Source organism: Myxocyprinus asiaticus, chromosome 38, assembly GCF_019703515.2.
Source record: "Myxocyprinus asiaticus isolate MX2 ecotype Aquarium Trade chromosome 38, UBuf_Myxa_2, whole genome shotgun sequence".
Lineage (NCBI taxonomy): Eukaryota > Metazoa > Chordata > Actinopteri > Cypriniformes > Catostomidae > Myxocyprinus > Myxocyprinus asiaticus.
Window position 1 is genome coordinate 38,553,749 of NC_059381.1, and position 25,504 is coordinate 38,579,252.

A 25,504-nucleotide genomic window follows, 5' to 3' on the forward strand; every position below is an offset into this window, starting at 1 on the left:
ATTATGGATTTGATCAAATCTTAATGAGCTAAGGATGACCACAACAGTGCTGACATCCAAGACAATATATTTCCATCCACAATGTTTATTGCAAACCACAATTATTTGTCCACACATAACATAAATAATTAATAATGCATTAAGTAAACATTACCGATTCATTACATTTTTATGTAATAGTTTATTATAATGCATTTTTTTAATATCTAAACAAAGCATGTCTTAGATATTAACTAAAGATTTATATTGATTTACAGTAATTTAGCTGAAGTATATGAAGATATTAACCAAAATGACTTATTTTGTTAATGGAACATTACAAGAGCACACTTACGAAAAACATTCCTATGGATAAACGGAATGTCCATTTATGTGTCATTTTCCACCAGCAAATACGTCTCCTACCAAAGACAGTTAGATTGATTACACTGCCATCGTCTGGTTACTATTACAAATTGTCATGTAATGCGTAATGACAACATTAACACTTATAGGCTAGTAATAATATTCATGTAAATATGTAGATATAATGTAGAGACTTTCCATGTTTTATAGCCTGTTTTTTTTTTTATTTCCTATTGCACTCATTATAAAATAATTGTTTGATTCACTTTTCTTATTACTAGAATTACTTAAATTAAAATAAAAAAAGTAAATAACAAAAATTTATAATTTCATATAATCATTTAAGGTATGTTGCTTGGAGGCAACAATTTTATCACACTTTTCATTTGTATAATTGACTTTACACCATCTGCTATATGGCACAGTCTAATAGAATGTAATAATTACCTATCTTAATGATCTAAATTTAACTTAAATGTTAAAGTGATAGTTCACCCAAAATGTAAAATTCAGTAATTGTTTACTCACCCCTGTGTTGCTACAACCCTATATCAGTTCCCACGCTTCCTGGAAAACCTTGAATTTTGCAATGCAGTTTTCTAGTCATGGAAAATGATTATTTGTCCTGGAAAATATTTATAATAAAACTGCTTGACTGTGTGGCTAACATGGTTTTTGTTACATGTACAAAAACATGGTAATGATCAGGACTCGTGATAGGTGTTTTGTCTCTGCCAGCAGCTGCACATTGTGAAACAACGTCAACGGTTGACCGTCATGAAATAAGCCCTGTACCTTACATTCTCTGCTCATCTCTGATTTGCTCCGACAAACTGGTTTAAGTACTGATATAGTGAAAAATATATATTTTTTTCATTCTAACATTGCTGTTGTGTTAACTACAAAAACATCTGAGTTGTAAACCTTAAACAACGGTCGACGGTCAGACTGCTGATTTTTTTATTTTTTATGAATTCACAACCTGAGGTGGTAACATGGTGATGTGGCTTTCACACCTCGGGATGTGAATACATTTTCAATAATAAATGAACGATACGAGTCCACTTATACCGCAGTTACCATATTTAGGGTCCTATGATTTCCGTGATGTGAAAAACTCGGTTGGAGTCATTGAATCCAGTCATAATATGGCATTAGCTACATGTATAAAATGCATAATGTCTCAGAAATTTGACAAATTTGGGACAAAAAAGAATGTTTGAATGCACAAATAATCAAATAAAAATTGCAATATATCCTAATGTGATTTTTAAACTTCAAAAGGCTGAAATTGTATTAAATATGATCTGCATGTGCAGCGCGCTTTAAAATAAATGTGTGTAATGAATTCAGAAGAAATAACCATTCAGGAACCATAATATACATCGTGACCTCAGTGTTTTTGCTTAAATATTACACCCGTTGGGCAAATAAAATGTCCAGGAAAATTGTGCTTTGAAAAGAGTGGGAACCCTATATATGACTTTCTATCTTTTTCTTAACACAAAGGGAGAAATTGTGAAAAAATATTGTGCTCAGTGATGTCATACAATGGCAGTTTATGTGACCACCTCTTCAAGCTTCAAAAGAACACAAAAGTATAATTCAGAAGTCTAATAAATTATTTCACGAGACTCATGATTGTTATGAAAGCATATGATAAGGTTTGGTGAGAAACAAACCCAAATCTAATGTATTATTTAGTGAAAATATTCACTGACAGGGCACTAGACAACAGTTCATGCAGCCCCCCTCACGACATTGGGGCGTTCAAGCGAAAACTCGTTTGTTTATCTAAAAACAGGTCCTGCACAGCGATAGTGACAACAGAACACAACACAGCTGCACACAAAACAGAGAACAGAACTTACTAAACATGTCTGAAGAGTTTGTAGTCGAAGAATTGATGCATTTCTATGCCCAGCCTTATTTTTTTAAATGTTTTTGGATGGTGCCAGATCACAGTGGACGGAGCTACACGCACAATGCCAAAAATAGAAAACAAGTGATCAAAAGAATGTACCATTGTTCGTCACGGCTGGTTAGGACAAAAACTCTGATAGAGATCATAGGAAAGATATCGCGTGTTGTTTGCCGTCAGGTTAGGACACCTGTGACTGTGGCTGCCTGTAGCCTCCTCTATATTTCTGTTTGATTTCCAAGTAGTCCGTTCAAAAAAATAAGGCTGGGTTTCGCTTGAACACCCCAATGTTGCGAGGGGGTTGCATGAACTGTTGTTTAGTGCCCTATCATGAACGCGCACAGGAGATCAATGGTCAGTGGATATTTTCACTAAATAATACATTTGATTTTGGTTTGTTTCTAGCCAAACCTTATCGTATGCTTTCATAACAATCATGAGTCTCATGGGATCATTTATTAGTCTTCTGAATTATACTTTTGCACATAAAATACCTAACATAACTGAGAACAAAATTTTTTCACAATTCCACCCTTTGTGTTAAGAAAAAGAAAGAAAGTCATATAGGGTTATAACAACACAGGGGTGAGTAAACAAGGACTGAATTTTCATTTTTGGGTGAATCTTTTAATAATTTTAGTTATGTTGCTTGGAGGCAACAATTTTATTACACTTTTCATTTGTATTGTAGACTTTACACCATCTGCTAAATGGCACATTCTAATAGAATTGTCCAATTACCTATCTTAATGTGAACTTCTGCAGTTAATCCAGACTGAATGTCAAAGACATTAGTCATTAAACTTACAGTTCATACAAAATCTTTGTTTAAACACTGGCACCTAACACTTACTTAGTTTACAAATTTTAAACCATGACTTGCATTGCACATAAATAACTAATATTGCCATTATATTCATGCTGTTTAACCAGAGGGGAACTGGCCCCCACTGTGAGTCTGGTTTCTCCCAAGGTTATTTTTCTCCATCAACCAACATCTTATGGAATTTTGTGTTCCATGCCACAGTTGCTTTCGGCTTGCTCACTGGGGTTCTAAATACAATTATTATTTGACAATTTAATGATTTATACACAATTTACAATCATATTTAATTAAACTACACATTGATGACTAAGACTTTATAGATATTACAGTTTCATTTTCTGTTAATGCATAATTTTCTGTAAAGCTGCTTTGAAACGATGTGTGTTGTGAAAAGCGCTATACAAATAAAAATGTCTTGACTTAATTACCTACATTTGACTTAAATGTTTAGTAAATACTTAAAAATTGTATAGTTTAATAATGGATACTAGAAGAAAAAAAATCAAAATAAATAACATATACATTTAAAACACATTAAAACAATGACTTATACAAATAATAAATATAACTCTTAATGTTTTAAAATTAAAGGAATAGGTCACCCAAAAATGAAAATTTGCTGATAATTTACTCACCCTCAGGCCATCCAAGATGTATATGACCTTCTTTCTTCATCAGAACAGGATTTAAGATTTTTAGGAAAGCATCCCAGGTTTTTAGCTTCATCCAATGCAAGTGAATGGACACCAATTTTTGACAGTCCAAAAAGCACACTTAGTCATCAAAGTAATCCACACGACTCTCGCCAATCAAGTAATGTCTTCTGAAGTGAATCAATATGTTTGTGTGAAAAACTAAGCACTAATTAAAACTTTATTAACTTAAAAAAATTGCTTCCTGTAAACACCGAATGACTCACGTCACTGTCGTTTGTCGTCATCACATTGGCGCGTTCATGTGAGAATTCAGAAGTTCCGCTCTGTTCACCAAAGAGGAACGTTCTTTACGCGAGAGTTAGGTCAATTCAAACAGCAGTTCAGAAACGCAGATTTAAAGTTAAAAATGTTTAATTAGCGATTTGTTTTTCACACAAATGATTAACTTCAGGAGACACTTGATCTCGGGGGGGGGGGGGGGGTGAGTCATGTGGATTACTTTGATGCTGACTAAGTGTGCTTTTTGGACCATCAAAAATTGGTGTCCATTCACTTGCATTGGATGAAGCTAAAACCTGGGATACTTTCCTAAAAATCTGAAATCCTGTTCTGATGAAGAAAGAAGGTCATATACATCTAGGATGGCCTGAGGGTGCATAAATTATCAGCAAATTTTCATTTTTTGGGTGAACTATTCCTTTAAGCTTACTCACTAACAAATCTGAATAATATTTTTTAATGGGTGAAAAATCGATAATAAAAAAAAAAAAAATCTGTCCGTTCGTCCGTCCGTCCATCCATCTATCTCCATCTTGTGGAATCTGCTGTGCTGATGCTCAAGATTATTTCGTAGGCGTGGCGCTGTTGTCGTACGCTCTATCCGTAACGCCTACGCTATTTGCGGACGTTCTTGCGTAATCCTCGCATACTTCAGTGTGCCTGTCTCATCCTACTGGTTGAGTCCTGACTGACCGGGCGCTGTCCACACCAGCAACAGAGGTACGTTTAAATGTAACATATGATATTTATCATGCAGTACAATTAAAACACTCTGTTGCACTATAGATTTTATACGTTTTATATTTAATATTTCAAAGTATAATTGAGCAATGCCCGTGTGATGGTGCAGCGCATCAATGTCGCGAGCAAGGCCTGAACCCACAAAAACGATCATTCATTTAATGCTTTACTGTAATATGCATGTAATGCCATTGACGATGTTAGGATTGCACTCACTGTCTTTATACACTGGCATCGAGTATACAGTGTGATATGACCAAATGTGCATGTGTGCTTGAAATGAATTGATCCTGCGCTCGTGCTCACGTGCACGTATCAGTCATTGTCTCACAGCACAACGAAATTATTCTTTGTGACCAAACAAGCAAAATATCAAACTGTCACAACAACTTCCAGAAGATGTGGACCATTAGTGTTAGTTTTAGCTTGTGGGCTTGTTCTTTGCTCTATTTGACTTCAAGCTCCTGTGATAATGTCCTAAAACCTGTGACATTGACCTCTCAACACATCAAACGCACAATGAGCTCATATATTATCATTCAGAGTTGAATTCTCTCTTTTCAGATTACAATCATGAGAATATCATAGCGGTGATTGGGATTTGATATTCCAAGGCATTCATTCATTTGTAAGGCTAAATAAACACAATGGTTGGTGTGCTTTGTCTCCATATGGGGTGGATGATGCTTGAAAGTGCTCTCTGGATTTGTGCTACTGACATAAGGTGTTTATTTGATGTTAATATGATTTTGCATCCACTTTGTGGTTAATTATGAGAGAATTATTCACATGTATCTCATGTTTGCAGAGTATAGAATGGGCCTTGTAAAGCAGTGGTACTCAACTGGTTTTGCTTCATGGGTCTAGATTTGTTTCCATTGCACATCAAGTGGTGGCCCTCACCACAGTACCAAAATTGTTGATCATTTAAAAGTAAATGAACATGTCACTATAAACCAAACATTGGAATTTATTAGTACTGCAAAGGCCCAATAATATGCTGAATTATTGAGTGTTTGGTTTCTAAATGTCTCTTAAATTTTGAGTTTCATAGACTTGACAGCCAGTAATTCACCACACATTCATACTTGTTGCAAGTTCAATTTAATGTTGCCTGTGGGTGTATTTAATGTAGTCTAGGTTGTTATTATTTTTATTTTTACCTTACATAGTTTTGTTCATGGCATGTCATGCAACCTGCTCATGTTGGTATCTGCCTAGTTTGGCTTGCTTCTACCAAGTGACACATTAATCGGTTCATTGGGCTGCAGTTCAGCAGAGTTTTGGGCCTGTAGTCAAGCATTAGGCTATTTTAATTTTTTTTACAAGCACAGCAAATCTGCCAACTCTTTCTGTAAAAATGACTCGAGCAGGGGGAATGTGGTGTTTTCCATTTTGAAAATGACCCATGAGGGCCAATGGTCTGTGTTATACCCAAACATGTAACCAAATATTGAATCATTCATCTGAATATATAAGGGTTATGGCCTTGGTTACACTCCTCTCACAGGACTTGTGAGAGATCTATATATACTGTAGGCTACCTTCTATTGTATAAACTGGTAAAATTCAAAATGTATAAATTCTACAATTGTGTGATTCTCATGAAATCTGTTAAGAAAATGTCCAGGTCCAAATTTACTCAAATCAAAAGAGACAAGTTTTTGCAGATTTTAACCTAAAAAAATCTTTGTACAACAGCATCTTTTTTATAATTATAAGAACCATTATTGAAAACAATAGGAATAATTAAAGGAAAATGTGCTTAAGTGTGTTGAAAATAATGTCACAATGCAAAAGTCTCAATGGTCCTAAAAATAGATTATTTTCTTTATGCAAAATTAGGGGTGTCCTGATACCGATACTGGTATAGTAATCGGGTCCGATATTGTGCTCATTTACTTGTTCTTGTCAATATGCTCTGACCATCTGACGTATGAATGTCATTCCGTAAACATTCAGTGCACAAATTAAATCACGTTATGTCCTAGTGTGATTGTTGAACTGCAAAGGCTGAGACTTAATGAGATAAATATATCTCATATCATATTTTTTTTCAAGGAAAGGTTTGCAAAAAATGTCCCTACTCCCTGAGAGATATTACTGAAATAAGTGTTGTAAGAAATCTCACCTGTCTCTGTGACAGCTGTAGACCTTGTAAACAGCAAACAAAAATGATTCCGCAGACCACGGACAATGACACTTTCGACCTGTCAATCATTTTGCACATTCTCATAGTATTGTAGTTGCAGCGAATTATTGAGATATACTGCCATTTTTAAGCCATGTTGTTCATAACAGTTGTCAGTTGAGGATGCTATTTTGCTGCTGTTGGTTTTAAAAACTGTTTCTGCACTATGTCGGCCTCAGTAAAGCTCATTTGGTATCTTTGGAGTACGGGATTTTGGAAAAAGGGGGCGTGGCTAATCCAACGGCTTAGTCTCGTGGAAATAAAATGGATAAAATTGCTTACAGCACCTTTAAGGTTATTTTAAAGCCACACACCTTTCAGCCCTCCAAAGCTCTCACAGTGGATGGTAAAGTCTTCGAAGGGAATAGGGCATAGGGATGATCACTTCTGAATGAAACACCCCATGTCACACAGCGACCTGCTTTTCCAGAGGTGAGAAGCTACCGTCAAAAAACACACAGAAACGGAAAGGGCTTCACTCCAAAATAAAAGCTTCTGCCAAAATAAAAGCTAAATTTAAATAGGGAAAAAAGTATAACAGAAATATATCACTACTGTATAGTTATGTAATATTCATTGTAATACTACTACTACTACTACTACTAATAATAATAATAAATCAATAGTAATTGTATTATATTTAGCCTAATCAGTATCACACATCTATGATGCTCTGTTATGCAGCACTTTGACAAAATAACTACAGTACAGTGTTGTATTTGGGATTGTGCTGTGAAGATTTGTATAAAAGCACTTCATTTCATAATAATACAATTATGTTGAAAATTAATTTTTCAATTTCCATTTGATTTAAAGTTTTAATAAATGTTATAATTTGATGATAAATTGAAAAACTGTTGAATATGGAATGCAGAAAAAAAAAAAAAAAAAATAGGTATCTGTATCAGCGAGTACCAAAAATGAAGTGTCGGTACTCGTTTTCCAAAAAAATAGTAGCGAGATATCCCAATGCAAAATAGATTTATTTTTTTTTTGATTGATTTTGGGTAGGGATGCTTCGATCAGTATTTTTACAGCCGATAACGATCACCGATCTTCTTGTCACCTGATTGGCCGATACCGATCCCGATCATTTCACCTTTTATCAGGATCTCTGTCATAACTGGCTGTATGTAAGCTTTCTGCACACTGTCACTATTAATTGAATTTTCCTCTTCCCAGTAATATCACTTTGCCTAGTTTTTGCTGACAAAGTTTAGAAAGTTTAAAAGGCTTATTAAAAAAACTTTTTTTTTAAATAAGACTTTAAAAAAAGTATAGGCTAACAAAATATGTTCTGTATTAAGATAGATAGAAGCTTAGTGTCAAACTGATAACCCATAGGTGCAATTAAACTTAATGTGCCATTAATGGTTCTTTGATTCATTGTCATTATTTCATTTAATTATTTTTGTTCCTCATTTCTATTTTATTTTTGCATTATATTTAATACATTATATTGTGGTATCTTAATATTGTATAAAGAATTATATTTATAAATCTCTTCCCTGCCTTTTCATTTAGTTTGATGATTGTATTAATAGTTAATTTTTCACTTGTTGCTGCTTTAACTTTAATGAAGGGAACACGTGCCCTCTCATGAGGGCAAGAGATGAAAGAGCGCATGTTTCTGGACTCTACAGATGCTACTATTGTTAATGCCGTTTAATCGGGAGATATTTAATAAAGACATTTGAATTACACCACATCTTGTAACTTGCAGTATTACTGAGATGCCTGTGCCCAGCGGAGACTGAGAAGCTGCCACCATGAACGTTAATAAAGACTTTATCACAGCTCGGCCTGTTTTCCCTTTGCCTTGTCGTGTGTGAAATGCCACATTAGCAGTACAGTACACAATGTTCATATTTGCCATACCCTTCCGACTGCATCGTTCTTAACTGCTGAATCAAGTTTGTTGTCTTACAAAACACTGCCAGTGTTCCCCACACTCTGTAATGTCATGACAGTGCTGCTCATGTCTTAAAGGAGCCATGTGTCTTTTGCGACGTGAGCAATTGGTTTATGCGGTCGGCCAAATTACCGATCACGTCCTATGACTCAATCGGTGAATATCGGCCAATACTGATCGGTGGCCGATCGATTGGAGCATTCCTAGATTTGGGGTTAAATATGACCAGAACGTTTTCTTGACTGGTTTTGTCAGAATCACTCAATTTATGTTTCAATTATTTCTCAATCATCCATTGTTAAATGATTATTGTATTATTTTGCTGATTTGCTATGTGTAAAACAATTTTGCATTTGAGCGTTGAGTTTTAATTGGCCCATAGGTTTCTGAGCCACTTCCTGCATGTGTCTTAGACGTGGCCTCTCTCATAGTATAGATACATACACATTTTCACCCTACTCTGTTGCAGACAATGGCTGTTCCTCCAACATATGTAGATCTGGGCAAGTCTGCCAGGGACATCTTCACCAAAGGATATGGTATGAATTCATTCTAAACAGTTTAAAGAAACGTTCTTTGAAATCAGAGTTGATTTTAAGAAAAACCTCTAGTAAATCATTCATTTCAAAGAATAAAGTAAAGGATTGCCTGTAAAATAAGTCACAGCTGAGATATTGAGATACTCTCTGAGGCTTCAAATAAATGGAGTGCCTGTGGGGTTTCAGATCAATAATTTTCATATTGGCCTGGTGGTATTGGGCCAGTGTTGCCTTTGATTGGTTAAACTCTGAATGTGTTGAAACCATCCTTAATCAATTTCTGCCATGACCTAGTGTAAGCCTAAAGTGAGATCACACATTGATCACACTTGCTGTTGTTTGGTGTGTTAATGACATGTTTGTCTTTTTTTCCTTTTAAAGGTTTTGGTCTTATTAAGCTGGACTTAAAAACAAGGTCAGAAAATGGACTGGTAAGTAGCCAACAGGTTCTGGTTTCAGAAGCCTTAATGTCAATACAAACTAACATTCTTAAGTTGTATGCAGATGGATTTAAAATGTTGAGAAGCATAACTGACAATATCAAACTATCCTAACAAATGGCAACATGGTATACACGCTGACGTTTGTTGGGACAGTGTGAATTAGTCTATAGACACAATCTACACAAGAAAGTCACTGCACATTTCTGCCCAGAATAATTTAGTTAAAATGAGTAATATAAACATGCAGAACGCTGTAGAAACACTGCTGCTCTGAAGTAGTACAAAGCCAGAATGTTGAAATGATTTGACTTGGCAAATCAATAATCCGACCTGAAGCTATTCTAGCATACATTTGAAACATTATTGAGGACATCAGCAGCTGAAGGAAAGAGGTTGTTGATCAGGTCTGGAAGAGCAGCTCTTGGACAAATGCAAAGCATGTGGTGTCTATGAGAAAGATGTGACCGAGAGAGTTAAGCAAAAATGTTGCAAACATAATATTTATTGTAATAGATTACATTTTGCACAACATGAAAAAATGAAACTCGCCAAATATTTTCAAGGTATACGTGCCATAAATATGTCACAAACACAGAGGTCCACACTGAATACTGTCAATGAGACACTTTAAAAGTGTTAAATCTTGCCTCTCTTATTTAAAGCTCTTTTTGGATTTCTAATGATTAATAAGTTGAATAATTATTTGGAGAAATCTTTGCTTCTCACTTTGAAACTTAATGAAATAAAGCCTTTTGACCAGTATGAGTAACCTCCTGAGACCTAGTAAAAAAAAAAAAGTATGGCATTTAAATGTTTGGTGCGCAAGAAAAATGTTTTGAATTGTGTATTCTTATTTATCATATTATTCTTATTTTTAGTATTACAGTTACATAATAGTGATATTATGTTTCACCTGATATCATTATAAAATCATATTAATATTCATATTCTGAAGTGATCCAGTTGGTTTTGGATGATAACAGACCAGAATATAACTCTATTGGCACTATAAATCATGACATCTGCAAACTCCTTGGCAATCACGATTTCAAGCTCAATTACACTTCCTAGCTTGACGCATGCACAGAGCGCTAGATGGCGCTAGGATGTGTAATCGAGTTTGAAATCATGACTGCCAAGGAGTTTGCAGATGTCATGATTTATACTGACAATAGAGTTACATGTTGGTCTGTTCTCACCCAAAACCAACTGGATCACTTCAGAAGAAGACATTGATTAAACCACTGGAGTCATATGGATTACTTTTATGGACCTTTATGGACCCAATTCACTTGCATTGTATGGACAAATTCTTCTAGAAATCTTAATTTGTGTTCTGCAGAAGAAAGTCACACATTTGGGATGGCATGAGGGTTAGAACTATCAATGTTTATCTTGGATTGGTTTTGTCAGTGTGAACTCATTATTTTACAATTACATTCAATGTTGTCTTATTAATGTAAATAAGAAAATAACCTATATACTTTTTCATTTTACTGTAGGAGTTCAAAAGCTCTGGCTCAGCTAACACAGAGACCAGTAAGGTGGCAGGGACGCTGGAGACCAAGTACAAGTGGGCAGAACACGGGCTGACCTTCACTGAGAAGTGGAACACCGATAATACTCTCGGTACGGAGATAATTCTAGAGGACCAGGTAAGACACATCAATCAGTCTAAGACTAGTAAGTACTACATAAGTACACACGGCTTGAGCTACTGAATTAGGTTCCTATCTAGGGAGTTACCAAATAAATACAGTATTGATAAAAATGCTTCTTTTCAAGGGGTGTTAATACAGTACCACAAACACCATTCCAAGTAATTAGCTGGGATTGCTAAGGCCATCATCACTATTACTATTTCTCATAGGTAGAGTTACACAAAGTATTAAACTTTGGGGCGTAACTCTTCCCGCACAGTTTGTGCTTCGGACATGAATGATACCTCAAGCAATGCGACCAGTTGAGGAGAGATGTGCTTGTACTTTTCCAAGTGATTGGACATAAGGTTTTTGCTGTGTGGATGAAAAAAACTGAGCAAAAGAGTAGGACTGTGGAGCCAAGACTACAGCTTTATATCATACTTTATTATACTGTACTGTTCTTTAAATCAGTTACTAACTTGACATTTAACATGGATCATGGATATTTTTTCCTTAGTTGGCCAAAGGGCTGAAGCTGACATTTGATTCATCATTTTCTCCAAACACTGGGTATGTGTCTATGTCCGGCCCCTGGAACAGGCCTACTAAAATAGAGCACAGTCTGGTTCCGGAAGTAAAAATCCCCTTCATTTTTTCCATATGGGAATTGATTATTAACAATAACTTATAAACCTTTAAAGACAGACCTACCATGACTCCAAGGTTGTAAATCCCATCAACTGTGGTAATCACATCAATGTGCATCTTTTGAAGCCAAAAGTCTCCGTTATCTTCATTTTTGTTTCATAGTGGAATTTTTGACCCATTAGGATTGTCACGATACCAAAATTTCAGTAGGCTGTACCAATACCTGTGTACACCAATGAGCCAAAACATTATGTCCACCTGCCTAATATGCTGTTGTTTCTCCGCGTGCTGTCAAAACATCACCGACCCGCCAAAGCATGGACTCTACAAGACCCCTGAAGTTGTCCTGTGGTATCTGGCACCAAGACATTAGCAGCAGATACTTCAAGTCCTGTAAGTTGTGAGGTGGGGCTGCCATGGATCAGTCTTGCTGGTCAAACATAACCCACAGATGCTCAAGTCGGATTGAGATCTGGGGAAAACCTTGAATGTTCCTCAAACCATTCCCGAACAAATGTATGCAGTGTGACGGGGTGCATTATCCTGCTGAAAGAGGCCACTGTCATCAGGGAAGACCATTGCCATGAAGGGGTTGTACCTGGTCTGCAACCATGTTTATGTAGATGGCACGTGTCAAATTGACATCCACATAAATGTTATTCGCTTCACCTGTGAGTGGTCATAATGTTTTGGCTCATTAGTGTAATTTCATGATTCTCGATACCAATTTGGATACCACACAAAATAGGTAATATGCTATTGAACACACTCCTTAGCCTATATAACAAAGTTAAATGCATCAATGTAGTAATAATAATAACAATTGTCATTGCAGTAAATATTCAGTATATTCAGTAAATAAAATTTTACTTTACTGTATTGTAGTAATCTATTACTGCCGCGATTTCTTTAATTTCATGCATCAAGCTTTTATTTTGATTCAAGCTTTTATTTTGACAAAAGCTTTTCCATTTTATTGATTTGTTTTTTTTTAATGGTAGTTTCACACCTCTGGTTAAGACATTGGTTATATGGGCCAGTGTGATAATTAAAGCGCAAAATTCAGCGATTAAAATTACATAAATACAGTGTATTTAGTCTGCAGGCTCTGCATGATTCACAGTGAATGTGTGCTCTCTTCTGTCATCTTCTACAGCAAGCACAGCGTGCGATGCTCATAAAATGTAGTGTTTTCTGCTTATGAGGGACTTCACACTCCCTTAGATGCGTGCAGCACATGCAGACTGTATATTTAATTAAATCACATCCTTTTGTGGTTTAATAATCATACTAGGACATATCACAATTTTTATTTGATTAATTATCCATTTCAGTGTAAAAGGAGTAATGGAGCATATGCTCAAATAAACATGTGAGCATTTGAAATCAGTTGTCTGACAGTCAGCGTGCAGGGACTGAATTGAGTCATTGCTCTGTACTACTGGTACTGCTGAAAAATCTGGTATCGTAACATCTTTTTTATTTTAGTATTGACTTGGTACTGAAGTACCGGTACTTTTGACTTCCCTATTACCAGTGATCGAGATGAAGAAACATCCACCAATCAGAGAATCGTGTCAAACAAAGAATGCCAATAGAGCTCTGCAGCGACTGCCCACTTTCATGACGCACTATGAATGACACAATTGAGTCGGTCTTCCGACATTCTCAAACTACTTGTGTATTTGCATATATCATAATATTTTGCAATAAATCTAAATATATTGTTTCTATACAAATAATGAACGACTTTGAATCAACTGTTAAAAATATTATTCAATTACGTCATTCACAATGCTTCATGGGATTGTAGTTAATTTTCAAATACTTTTCTGCTTTAAACCAAAGATTGTAATGTTGTGATTCACCTCAGGGCTGGATGGTTTGGTTTATGCTTAACTCTTTGATGAACAAGTTTATGAAATCTCTAGAAATGAAAGAAATGGGGAAAAATACTTCCAGAACCAAGAAGTGGGTGAGCATTGTTGCGCTCTATAGTGTTATACAAACACATCATAAAAACATATTGCCAGAAGATGTCTGAAAATATTTCCTCTGATATTTAGTTGTGTTCTCTTGTCATAGCAAAAAGAGCGGTAAGATCAAGAGCAGCTACCAGCGTGAGCACATTAACCTGGGCTGTGACGTGGATAATGACATCAATGGCACTACGGTGCATGGAGCTGTGGTGGTGGGCTTGGAGGGCTGGCTTGCCGGATACCAGATGACTTTTGAGGCCGGCAAGAACCGCATCTCTCAGAGCAACTTTGCTGTTGGCTACAAGACTGATGAGCTCCAGCTCCACACAAATGTGTATGTTCTCAACACATGTCCACGAATCTTTACAGCTAAATTAGAAGTGTAAAGCAGTGTCCATGTCTGATTTGTTGTGCCAGTCTCAAGGTTAGAAAGGTGGGTTATTTTTATACATGTTTATTCCCTGGCGATTGGATTTGTCAAGGGCTTTGCAGCAGGATGGACACTAACGTTATTTGCTCCCTGCTGGTCAGATGGAAACTAACAGCTTGTTTCAATCTGTGAGGGTTTATGGGAACTTACAGAATGAGTTTGGTTACAGTTATGTTCAGGGCTGCAACATTTGCATGTTTAATCGGTCTAATCAAATAATTCTAAAACATTAATCAAATGAAAATGGAACAGTTCATTTTCAACATAACATATTGCATTATTTTGATCAGATAAATGGCTTCTGTACACATCCTCCCTGCACTGTCCAAAATACAACTTCAGAGTTATTTTTTGTCAAATAAAGTGCTGCACAACAGAGCATCACTTTGATGAAAACATTTATTTTATACAACAGCACTCTTTGAAAGATATTGCTTGAATATAATATAATGTAGTATCATTTTGTTATAATAATAATCTGCAGCACACGCAGACTGTAAATTTAATTAAATCGCATCCTTTTGTGGTATAATTGTGCACTCATACGTTAATTTTATCTGAAATATGTCAAATTCTGAGAAGTGTTTTATAGTTAATTCAATTTTATGACTGGATTCTGCAATTCCGTCCATGTTTTCCGCATCGTGGAAATCATAGGGCCCTAATAAAACAGGTTTCCGGAACACTCCCCCACCTGTCATTGGTCAGGCAAACATAAAGTCCTGCCCAAACTTACACAATTGGTTTAGCTAATATTACTGTATAAAACTTGACTGGATGCTCAATGTTTTGCTAGCACTGGAGTGTTTACAGTTTTCAGGAAAATCAAGCTACAAATCATTTACTTATCTTGACTCTGTGTAGTAAGCTGGAATATGAGAAAGTATTTAACATCCAAAAAATTGCACAGGTTAGCTTCAAAGTTGAAATATCCTTCTGGATAGATTAGTAGGCTAAATATTTTTTCTAAATATTACAGTGTTCTAATTGATTTACTGTTGTTTGATGAATGTGGACATGCATTGATGTATGAGTTGAGTACATCAATTGTAAATTACTAATTTTAGTCATGTAAAAAGAGTCACCTCATTAATTCAGTGGTATTTTCAAATGACAGGAATGATGGTACAGAGTTTGGCGGTTCCATCTACCAGAAAGTCAGTGATAATCTGGAGACAGCAGTGAATCTGGCCTGGACCGTTGGCAACAGCAACACTCGCTTTGGCATCGCTGCCAAGTATCAGATCGACGATGACGCTTCCTTCTCGGTACGTGTTCTTACTGTGCTCAGGATGGAATGCTGAGCATGTTGTATCTGCTTATTGATTTGGGACTGGACTATCATTGTACAAGTCACTAATGTATACACTCTTATGATCCGTAATGTAGAAATGACTAAGTTCAGGCATGCAACTCTGAATGGCGCAAGCTGATAGGTTCTTTGAACTTGTTATCTGTTTGCCAATCAGCTCACTCATATGTGATATGTGAAGCCAGTCGGCTCAAGGCGTAAGCTGATAGGTCCTTTGACATGTAATCGTGTAGCCAATCAACTTGTGTAGTCTTAGCCTAACATTTAAATTTGCCATCCGGTTTCACTGCAGCACGCTGTGGGTGTTTTCTCTGAAACCCTCCTCCTCCCCAGCTCCACTTAGCAAGTATCCGTACTTGCTCTGCAACAGCAGCGTAGCAGATCTAGCACACTAAGACCAATAGCCTATCAATATGTTATAGGGCTGGGCGATATGACAATATATATATCGTGGCAACGATATAAAGTGTCAATCGATAGAGATTTTGCTGGATCGTGTATATCGTGATATGTAAATATCCATGTGCGCAGCATGGGCTTATCTATCAGTGGGCAAGACTCCACGTGAGACTGAGAGAACTGAAGAAACATGGACAGGGTTTTTCCGGCATTGAAAATGTTTCTGCGGCCACCCATACAAATTGAATAACCTTCATCGTGTGTTTGGTGCTTTAAAATCGCTAAATATTCTTTTCTTTTTTTTTTTTTATCCCCTTTTCTCCCAATTTAGAATGCCCAATTCCCACTGCTTAGTAGGTCCTTGTGGTGATGCGGTTACTCACCTCAATCCAGGTGGTGGAGGACAAGTCCCAGTTGCCTCTGCTTCTGAGACCATCAATCCACGCATCTTATCACGTGGCTTGTTGTGCATGACACCGTGGAGACTCACAGCATGTGGAGGCTCATGCTACTCTCCGCGATCCACGCACAACTTACCACGTGCCCCATTGAGAGCGAGAACCACTAATCGTGACCACAAGGAGGTTACCACATGTGACTCTACCCTCCCTAGCAGCCGGGCCAATTTGGTTGTTTAGGAGACCTGGCTGGAGTCACTAAGCACACCCTGGATTTGAACTCGCAACTCCAGGGGTGGTAGTCAGGGTCAATACTTGCTGAGCTATCCAGGCCCCCAAAAAAAGCACTAAATATTCTTGTCATGTGACGGTGACAGCTATGGAGCGCCGAAGTGTGCACAAATCCAGCAGGCTTCCCGATGTTTGTGCTCCAGAGACAGGCGAGCGGGATAACTCGAGCTACTCAATCATTTTTTAATCATTTTGACATGGCGTACAGGAAAATGCAATCTGCAAACTGTTTCGCATGACGATAATCACTTGTAATACAAGTAGTCTGTTTTACCACCTCAAAATTAAGCATGCAAAAGAATATTATGAAAGCCAAAAGATGAACCGCATTAATTCAGTCATTTTTGTTTTATTAATTTATTTAGCAATAAGTGATATTTATTTGATACTTATTTTCTTCAAGAAGTGTTTTAGTTGGATGTTTTTTTTTTTTTACCTACATTGGCAGCCAAAAGTTTGGAATAATGTACAGATTTTGCTCTTGGAAAGAAATGGGTACTTTTATTCACCAAAGTGGCATTCAACTGATCACATTGTATAGTCAGGACATTGTTAAACTAAGTTAAACTACTTCAAAAGAGTTCTCATCAAAAAATCCTCCACATGCAGCAATGACAGCTTTGCAGATCCTTGGCATTCTAGCTGTCAGTTTGTCCAGATACTCAGGTGACATTTCACCCCACACTTCCTGTAGCACTTGCCATAGATGTGGCTGTCTTGTCGGGCACTTCTCGCACACCTTACAGTCTAACTGATCCCACAAATGCTCAATGGGGTTAAGATGCATAACACTCTTTTCCAATTATCTGTTGTCCAATGTCTGTGATTCTCTGCCAACTCTTAACATTTTCTTTTTGTTTTTCTGTTTCAAAAGTGGCTTTTTCTTTGCAATTCTTCCCATAAGGCCTGCACCCCTGAGTCTTCTCTTTACTGTTGTACATGAAACTGGTGTTGAGCGGGTAGAATTCAATGAAGCTGTCAGCTGAGGACATGTGAGGCGTCTATTTCTCAAACTAAAGACTCTGATGTACTTATCCTCTTGTTTAGTTGTACATCTGGCCTTCCACATCTCTTTCTGTCCTTGTTAGAGCCAGTTGTCCTTTGTCTTTGAAGACTGTAGTGTACACCTTTAGTTAGTTCTTTAGTTTTCTTGGCAATTTCAAGCATTGTATAGCCTTCATTCCTCAAAACAATGATTGACTGATGAGTTTCTAGAGAAAGCTGTTTCTTTTTTGCCATTTTTGACCTAATATTGACCTTAAGACATACCAGTGGCAACTCAAAAACAAACACCATGTTAAGCTTCATTTAACAAATCAAACAGCTTTCAGCAGTGTTTGATATAATGGCAAGTGATTTTCTAGCACCAGATTTTCAATTTAGCATGATTACTCAAGGATAAGGTGTTGGAGTGATGGCTGCTGGAAATGGGGTCTGTCTAGATTTGATCAAAAATGACTTTTTTCAAATAGTGATGGTGCTGTTTTTTTATATCAGTAATGTCCTGACTATACTTTGTGAGCAGTTGAATGCCACTTTGGTGAATTAAAGTACCAGTTTCCTTCCGAAACGGCAAAATCTCTACATTATTCCAAATGTTTGGCGACCAGTGTGTGTTTTATTTTCTTTGTCACATTGCTTTGAGATGATCTTAAGTTTCTTGAGCAAAGTTTATAATAATAATATTGATATTGGTCAACAGCATTTTAATCTGAAATGTGGCATACTGTTATATTTAGCATTTTGGAAAGGTTGATTTTTGAAAACAAGTTGATTTTTATTTCTTTATTTCTTGCTCCAAATAAAGAGGAAGTAGTTTTAATTTGTAAAGTAGACTGTTTAATTCACTGACTGGAGTTCCAAAAATAGGCATTACAATAAGGTTATTTAATATATAAACCAATTTTTATCGATTTTCCAGATAACTTTTAATATATCATGATATATATCGTTATCGTGATATCAAATTACTCGTATCATAATATAAGATTTGTCATATCACCCACCCCTAATATGTCATACTAGTGTTGTCACGATACTAAAATTTCCATAGTTGGTACTGATACCAGTGAAATTGCACTGTTCTCGATACCAATTTCGATACCACAGCAAAAATATGCTAATATGGTAATGTGCTATTGAACACACTGCTTTTATCTATTTAAAATTTCAATGTAAATAATAAATTAAAAGAAATGCATGTTTCCTTCAAGTGTTTCTCAATTAAGTATGCATTGTTATTTTTAAGTAGGGCCCTACTGAAATATTTTTTTTTTTTTCCATTATTATTTTTCCAGAATTCCAAGTTTAATTTATTTTCATCATCAAAATGGTGTCTAATCAAATTAACCGTTAAAGAGAACAATGACTTTTCCACATACCATTGCATACCACCAATTTTTATTCAGTACAACAGCACTCTTTGTTATATAATGCTTATTATTATTATTTATTAACCATTAATAATATTTCTACAGTGAATATTACATTTTACAATACAGTTGTAATATATTTATGTCACAATTTCTTTTATTTCAGGCGTCTAGCTTTTATTTTGAATCATGCTTTTATTTTGAAGCAGGGCTCCAGACTAAAAAAATGACTTGGGAGCCATTGGCTCCTTAACTGAAACATTGAGCCAAATGGCTGTTTTTGGTCGCCAAATCATATAATTTCTCAATTTAGATTGTTTTCAGAAACAAGATAGAAAGCAGAAGAAAAGACAGCTAATAACCCATTCATCTGAGGTTTAATAAACAGTATATATAGTTGAGAAGATATGTAAGTTTGCATTCCTCTTTTGTCTCAATGTTCACACCCCTTTCATAATTTATACAAATATATTTTATATATTTTTTATTTTTAGTACTGCCCTTCAGAATCTACATAAGCAGATATTTACATAAAGCATAGCACACACATAGTAGTGTGTTGCCTTCTTGAGCATCAATAAATGTTTGCCCCTTGTGTAATAGTTGTGTATGAGTCCCTCAATTGTCCGAAGTGTCAAAAGCTGGATCTTAATACATCAATCAGCCACAACATTAAAACCACCTGCCTGGGGCCTGGGTAGCTCAGCAAGTAAAGACGCTGACTACCACACCTGGAGTAGCAAGTTTGAATCCAGGGCGTGCTGAGTGACTCCAGTCAGGCTTCCTAAGCAACCAATTGGCCCGGTTGCTAGGGTGGGTAGAGTCACGTTGGGTTAACCTCCTCATGGTCGCAGTAATGTGGTTCTCGCGTGTGGTGAGTTGTGTGTGGATGCCGCGGAGAATAGCGTGAGCCTCCACACATGCTAGGTCTCCGTGGTAATGCTCAACATGCCACGTGATAAGATGCGTGGATTGACTGTATCGGACGCGGAGGCAACGGATTGAGGTGAGTCACTACGCCACTACGAGGACTTAGAGCTCATTGGGAATTGGGCATGCCAAAATTGGGGAGAAAATCCTTCTTCCCCCCCCAAAAAATAAATCACCTGCCTAATATTGTGTAGGTCCCCTTGTGCCACCAAAACAGCGCCAACTGCATCTCAGAATAGCATTCTGAGATGATATTCTTCTCACCACAATTGTACAGAGTGGTTATCTGAGTTACCGTAGACTTTGTCAGTTCGAATCAGTCTGGCCATTTTCTTTTGACCTCTCCAATCAACAAGGCATTTCCATCTGCAGAACTGCCACTCACTGGATATTTTTAGTTTTTGTCACCATTCTGAATAAATTCTAGAGACTGTGTGCGTGAAAATCCCAGGAGATAAGTAGTTACAGAAATACTCAAACCAGCTCATCTGGCACAAACAATCATCAATGCTATTATCTAATCCGCCAATCGTGTGGCAGCAGTGCATAAAATCATGCAGATACGGGTCAGGAGCTTCAGTTAATGTTCACATCAACCATCAGAATGGGGGAAAAAATTTGTTCTCAGTGATTTGGACTGTGGACACAACAGTCTCAGAATGGTACCAAAAATAAAAAACATCCAGTGAGAGGCAGTTCTGTGGACGGAAATGCCTTGTTGATGAGAGAGGTCAACAGAGAATGGCCAGATTGGTTTGAACTGACAAAGTCTACGGTAACTCAGATAACCAATCTGTACAACTGTGGTGAGAAGAATAGCATCTCAGAATGCTATACTGAGATGCGGGTTGGTGCTGTTTTGGCGGCACGAGGGGGAGCTACACAATATTAGGCAGGTGGTTTTAATGTTGTGGCTGATTGGTGTATATAAACTCAGCAAAAAAGTAACTTCCCTTTTTCAGGACACTGTATTTTAAAGATAATTTTGTAAAAATCCAAATAACTTTACAGATCTTTATTGTAAAGGGTTTAAACAATGTTTTCCATGCTTGTTCAATGAACCATAAACAATTAATGAACATGCACCTGTGGAACAGTCATTAAGACACTAACAGCTTACAGACGGTAGGCAATTAAGGTCACAGTTAGAAAAACTAAGGACACTAAAGAGACCTTTCTACTGACTCTGAAAAACACCAAAAGAAAGATGCCCAGTGTCCCTGCACATCTGCATGAACGTGCCTTAGGCAGGCTGCATGGAGGCATGAGGACTGCAAATGTGGCCAGGGCAATAAATTGCAGTGTCTGTACTGTGGGACACCTAAGACAGCGCTACAGGGAGACAGGAAGGACAGTTGATCGTCCTTGCAGTGGCAGACCACGTGTAACAACACCTGCACAGGATTGGTACATCTGAATATCACACCTGCTGGACAGGTACAGGATGGCAACAACAACTGCCCGAGTTACACCAGGAATGCACAATCCCTCCATCAGTGCACAGACTGTCCACAATAGGCTGAGAGAGGCTGGACTGAGGGCTTGTAGGCCTGTTGTAAGGCAGGTGCTTACCAGAGATCACCGGCAACAATGTTGTCTATGGGCACAAACCCACCTTCGCTGGACCAGACAGGACTGGCAAAAAGTGCTCTTCACTGACGAGTCGCAGTTTTGTCTCACCAGGGGTGATGGTCGGACTCGTGTTTATCGTCGAAGGAATGAGCGTTACACCGAGGTCTGTACTCTGGTGCTGGATCGATTTGGAGGTGGAGGGTCCGTCATGGTCTGGGGCGGTGTGTCACAGCATCATCGGACTGAGCTTGTTGTCATTGCAGGCAATCTCAACGCTGTGTGTTACAGGGAAGACATCTTCCTCCCTTATGTGGTACCCTTCCTGCAGGCTCATCCTGACATGACCCTCCAGCATGACAATGCCACCAGCCATACTGCTCGTTCTGTGCGTGATTTCCTGCAAGACAGGAAAGTCAGTGTTCTGCCATGGCCAGCGAAGAGCCCAGATCTCAATCCCATTGAGGACGTCTGGGACTTGTTGGATCGGAGGGCGAGGGCTAGGGCCATTCCGCACCAGAAATGTCCGGGAACTTGCAAGTGCCTTGGTGGAAGAGTGGGGTAACATCTCACAGCAAGAAAAGGCAAATCTGGTGCAGTCCATGAGGAGAAGATGCACTGCAGTACTTAATGCAGCTGTGGCCACACCTGTAACAAGTAACCTTTTTACTTTTGATTTTGACCCCACCTTTGTTCAGGGACACATTATTCCATTTCTGTTAGTCACACGTCTGTGAAACTTGTTCGGTTTATGTCTTAGTTGTTGAAACTTTTTATGTTCATACAAATATTTACACATGTTAAGTCTGCTGAAAATAAAAGCAGTTGAAAATGAGAGGGCGTTTCTTTTTTTTGCTGAGTTTATATATAATATATATATATATATATAAAATATAATGTGTATAAAGTGGTGTGGGACTTTTAATTATAAAGAAGCCCAAAATACACATGGGTCTCTTATTTTGAAATGTCTGCGCTCCCAGTTGTGAATACACTGACGGATGATTCGCTGAGAAAGTGACCGATTAAACTGCTAACCTGAGCTCCTGAGTTCACTTCACACCCTCAGTTCTTTTTGGGTGATTCATGAAAAAGACACGGTTCAAAAGAGTCATTTGGTCACGTCTCTTTCGCGCTGGGTTTGTTGTTGCGTGCGGTGCAGCGAGCTCATCACAACAGAATGGGTGAAAAGCAGCTTGAGACACACTGGTTATACGCGCACTAAAGATGTATGCAGTAACTCAAGATGATATCTCACAAAACTGCATATGAATGCACACAACCCGACTGTCGTCAATGGCGACTAGATTTTATATTATTGTCGCAATCAATTATTTTGGTCACAGTCTGGAGCCCTGTGAAGTGAGCTTTTATTTTGATGTTTGGTTTTGATGGAAGCTTCACTTCTGATAAACATGGCCCTGTGTGATCATTAAAGTGCAAATGCTGTGATTTTATATAAATGTATAGTCTATATATGTGCTGCGCACTTCAGAGTGGGATTAATGCTCTGGTTTTTTTATCTCATACAATGTGAATGATTCTTGATGTCTGTGGAGTTTCCAGTGTAAGAGCGGTCGGCTTCACACATTCATTTAAAGCACGCAGACAAAGATTGCATCCTTTCCCAGTTTAGTAATCACACTCTGACATATCACGATTTTAATTGTGCGTTTAAGTTTTAAATAAGTGAGTGTTTAAAAGTAGTTGTGTGTCAGTCAGACAGTGTGCAGGTATGGGATTGAGTCGGTGCTCTGTACTACCGGTACTGCTGAATCTCTGGTATCGTGACACCTTTTTTTATTTATTTTATTCTTATTTTGATAACACTGTCATACCCACATTAAAATGCTAAATCTTTCAGAAAGTTGTCATGACTGAACTACTATATTTGTCATTACTTAATCTGAAAATGTGAGCTTTTCCAGTCACACATGTATGTCTGTTACAGGCCAAAGTGAACAATTCCAGCCTTGTTGGCCTGGGATATACTCAAACCTTGAAGTCTGGTAAGTGTGTTTGGATGTGCATGAGGTAGTGACGTGCACTACATATTTTCAATGATTATAATGATCTTAAAGGAATAGTTAACTCAAAAATGAAAATTATGTAACACAAAGAAGAGTATTCTTGAAGGATCTTTCACACAACTCTTTCCTATACAATGCCAGTTCAGCTCCTGAAAGGACAAAACCACATCAACCTTAGTTGTATGATATAAAAGTTGTCTATATGACATTGTGTGCTATATTCTGAAGCCATATGATACCTTTTGTATTGATGTGCTAAACTTTTTTCATTTTTTCTTTTGTATTCAGTTTGTGACTTTCTTTGGATTTCTTGGATATAATGGTTTGTTGTCTAACATGTCTAACCGTCTCTTGGTTTAGGAATTAAGCTGACCCTCTCTGCTCTTCTGGATGGGAAGAACATCAATGCAGGCGGCCACAAGCTGGGTTTAGGTCTGGAGTTTGAAGCATAGGATACTCAGGATTGCAGTGATCCTGAATTTATTTTTTGAATACCTTACCCTCACAAACCCTGTTTTTCTTAGATGCCCTGGCTAAGGAAACGTATTATACTCGGTCAAATTATGCATTGGTGGTGGCTCACTGTTTCAGAGAGTGGAACAAATATGTATTTATGAATTAGCCTACACTGATAGGTCACACAGAACATACAAAGAGCATTTGTGAAGTTTATAAATGGCTTAAAATGTATTTTCAATACACTACAAATAACATTATTTATTACAGTGTTGTTGAACATGTTAGAATATTTTACAAATGTTACATTTTTTTGGGAGGTGGTGAGGAATAGTTGTCTGGAAATGATGCTTGCATCAGAGATCACTAATACTTGATCACAACATTCCTGTTTCTGGGCCCAAATACAACCAATTTCACTCTGCGGGCTGCTGTTGGAGCCCTTCGCATTTGTAGACACCAAACTTTGTGTGTGTAGTGTTTTTGTTGGGGGGGTGAGAGAGAATCCACTTAAGTATCTTGTCCATTTGTTACATATGATATTGTTTTACTGCTGAATACCGCCTCTACATTTTTATGGCAAACCTACTTCAGCTGTCCCTGAACAAAAGGAGTTTTGAAACAACCTTCAGATGTATCGGGGATGATCATAAAACCATTAGTCTTCCATTTTAAATGTAGGTTTAGAATACTGTTGATTTAGCAGTATGTGTACTTTAAGTTGAATAAAACATTTCAACCTGTGTGTGTATATCAACTAGCCTAAATGTACTTTTGTTTTTTAAAACTTTTGACATTTTAAACTATCTTAGAACTTCTAACTTATAAACTTGGCTATATAAAAAATGTTATGCGTATGTGCACGTGCCTAAAATACAAGTAAACCCTAACTTTTAAACACAGTTACACAAGTGGGATTTTTGAAAAGTTAAATATTTTTGATATGCTGTTGTAGTTAAAATGTGCAGTGTAGTATTAAAGGTCCCAAGAAATTTTTACATTTTGGGGAATCACAATTTTCTGCTGTCTGCTACTATATCAGTGGTCTGGACAATAATTTACACCTGAATAATGACACTGGCTGACAAACTTAATACATGACAATACATAGAGAACTGATAATACAGACGTACAGTATCTTGGCGGTTTAGTAAACCGAAACCAAATCGGTTGAACTCACTGAATCGAAAGACT

General features: G+C 37.3%; 1 protein-coding gene across 1 annotated transcript; it reads left to right on the forward strand.

Annotated features, from left to right (window-relative positions):
• The first annotated feature begins 4,657 nt into the window (after positions 1-4,657).
• Positions 4,658-25,067, forward strand: LOC127429154 (voltage-dependent anion-selective channel protein 1-like). The gene is made up of 9 exons (XM_051678019.1): positions 4,658-4,747; positions 9,341-9,410; positions 9,792-9,841; positions 11,356-11,508; positions 12,014-12,066; positions 14,230-14,457; positions 15,671-15,821; positions 23,776-23,833; positions 24,215-25,067. The coding sequence occupies exons 2-9, from the start codon at positions 9,344-9,346 to the stop codon at positions 24,304-24,306; spliced, it is 852 nt and encodes a 283-aa protein (XP_051533979.1). The 5' UTR covers positions 4,658-4,747; positions 9,341-9,343; the 3' UTR covers positions 24,307-25,067.
• The last annotated feature ends 437 nt before the right edge of the window (positions 25,068-25,504 follow it).

Excerpts from the sequence above, each read along its gene's own strand:
- LOC127429154 (XM_051678019.1), top strand. The coding sequence starts at position 9,344 with ATGGCTGTTCCTCCAACATATGTAGATCTGGGCAAGTCTGCCAGGGAC. Across the intron at positions 12,067-14,229 it reads TCATTTTCTCCAAACACTGG|CAAAAAGAGCGGTAAGATCA; the intron begins GTATGTGTCTAT and ends CTCTTGTCATAG. Across the intron at positions 14,458-15,670 it reads CTCCAGCTCCACACAAATGT|GAATGATGGTACAGAGTTTG; the intron begins GTATGTTCTCAA and ends TTCAAATGACAG.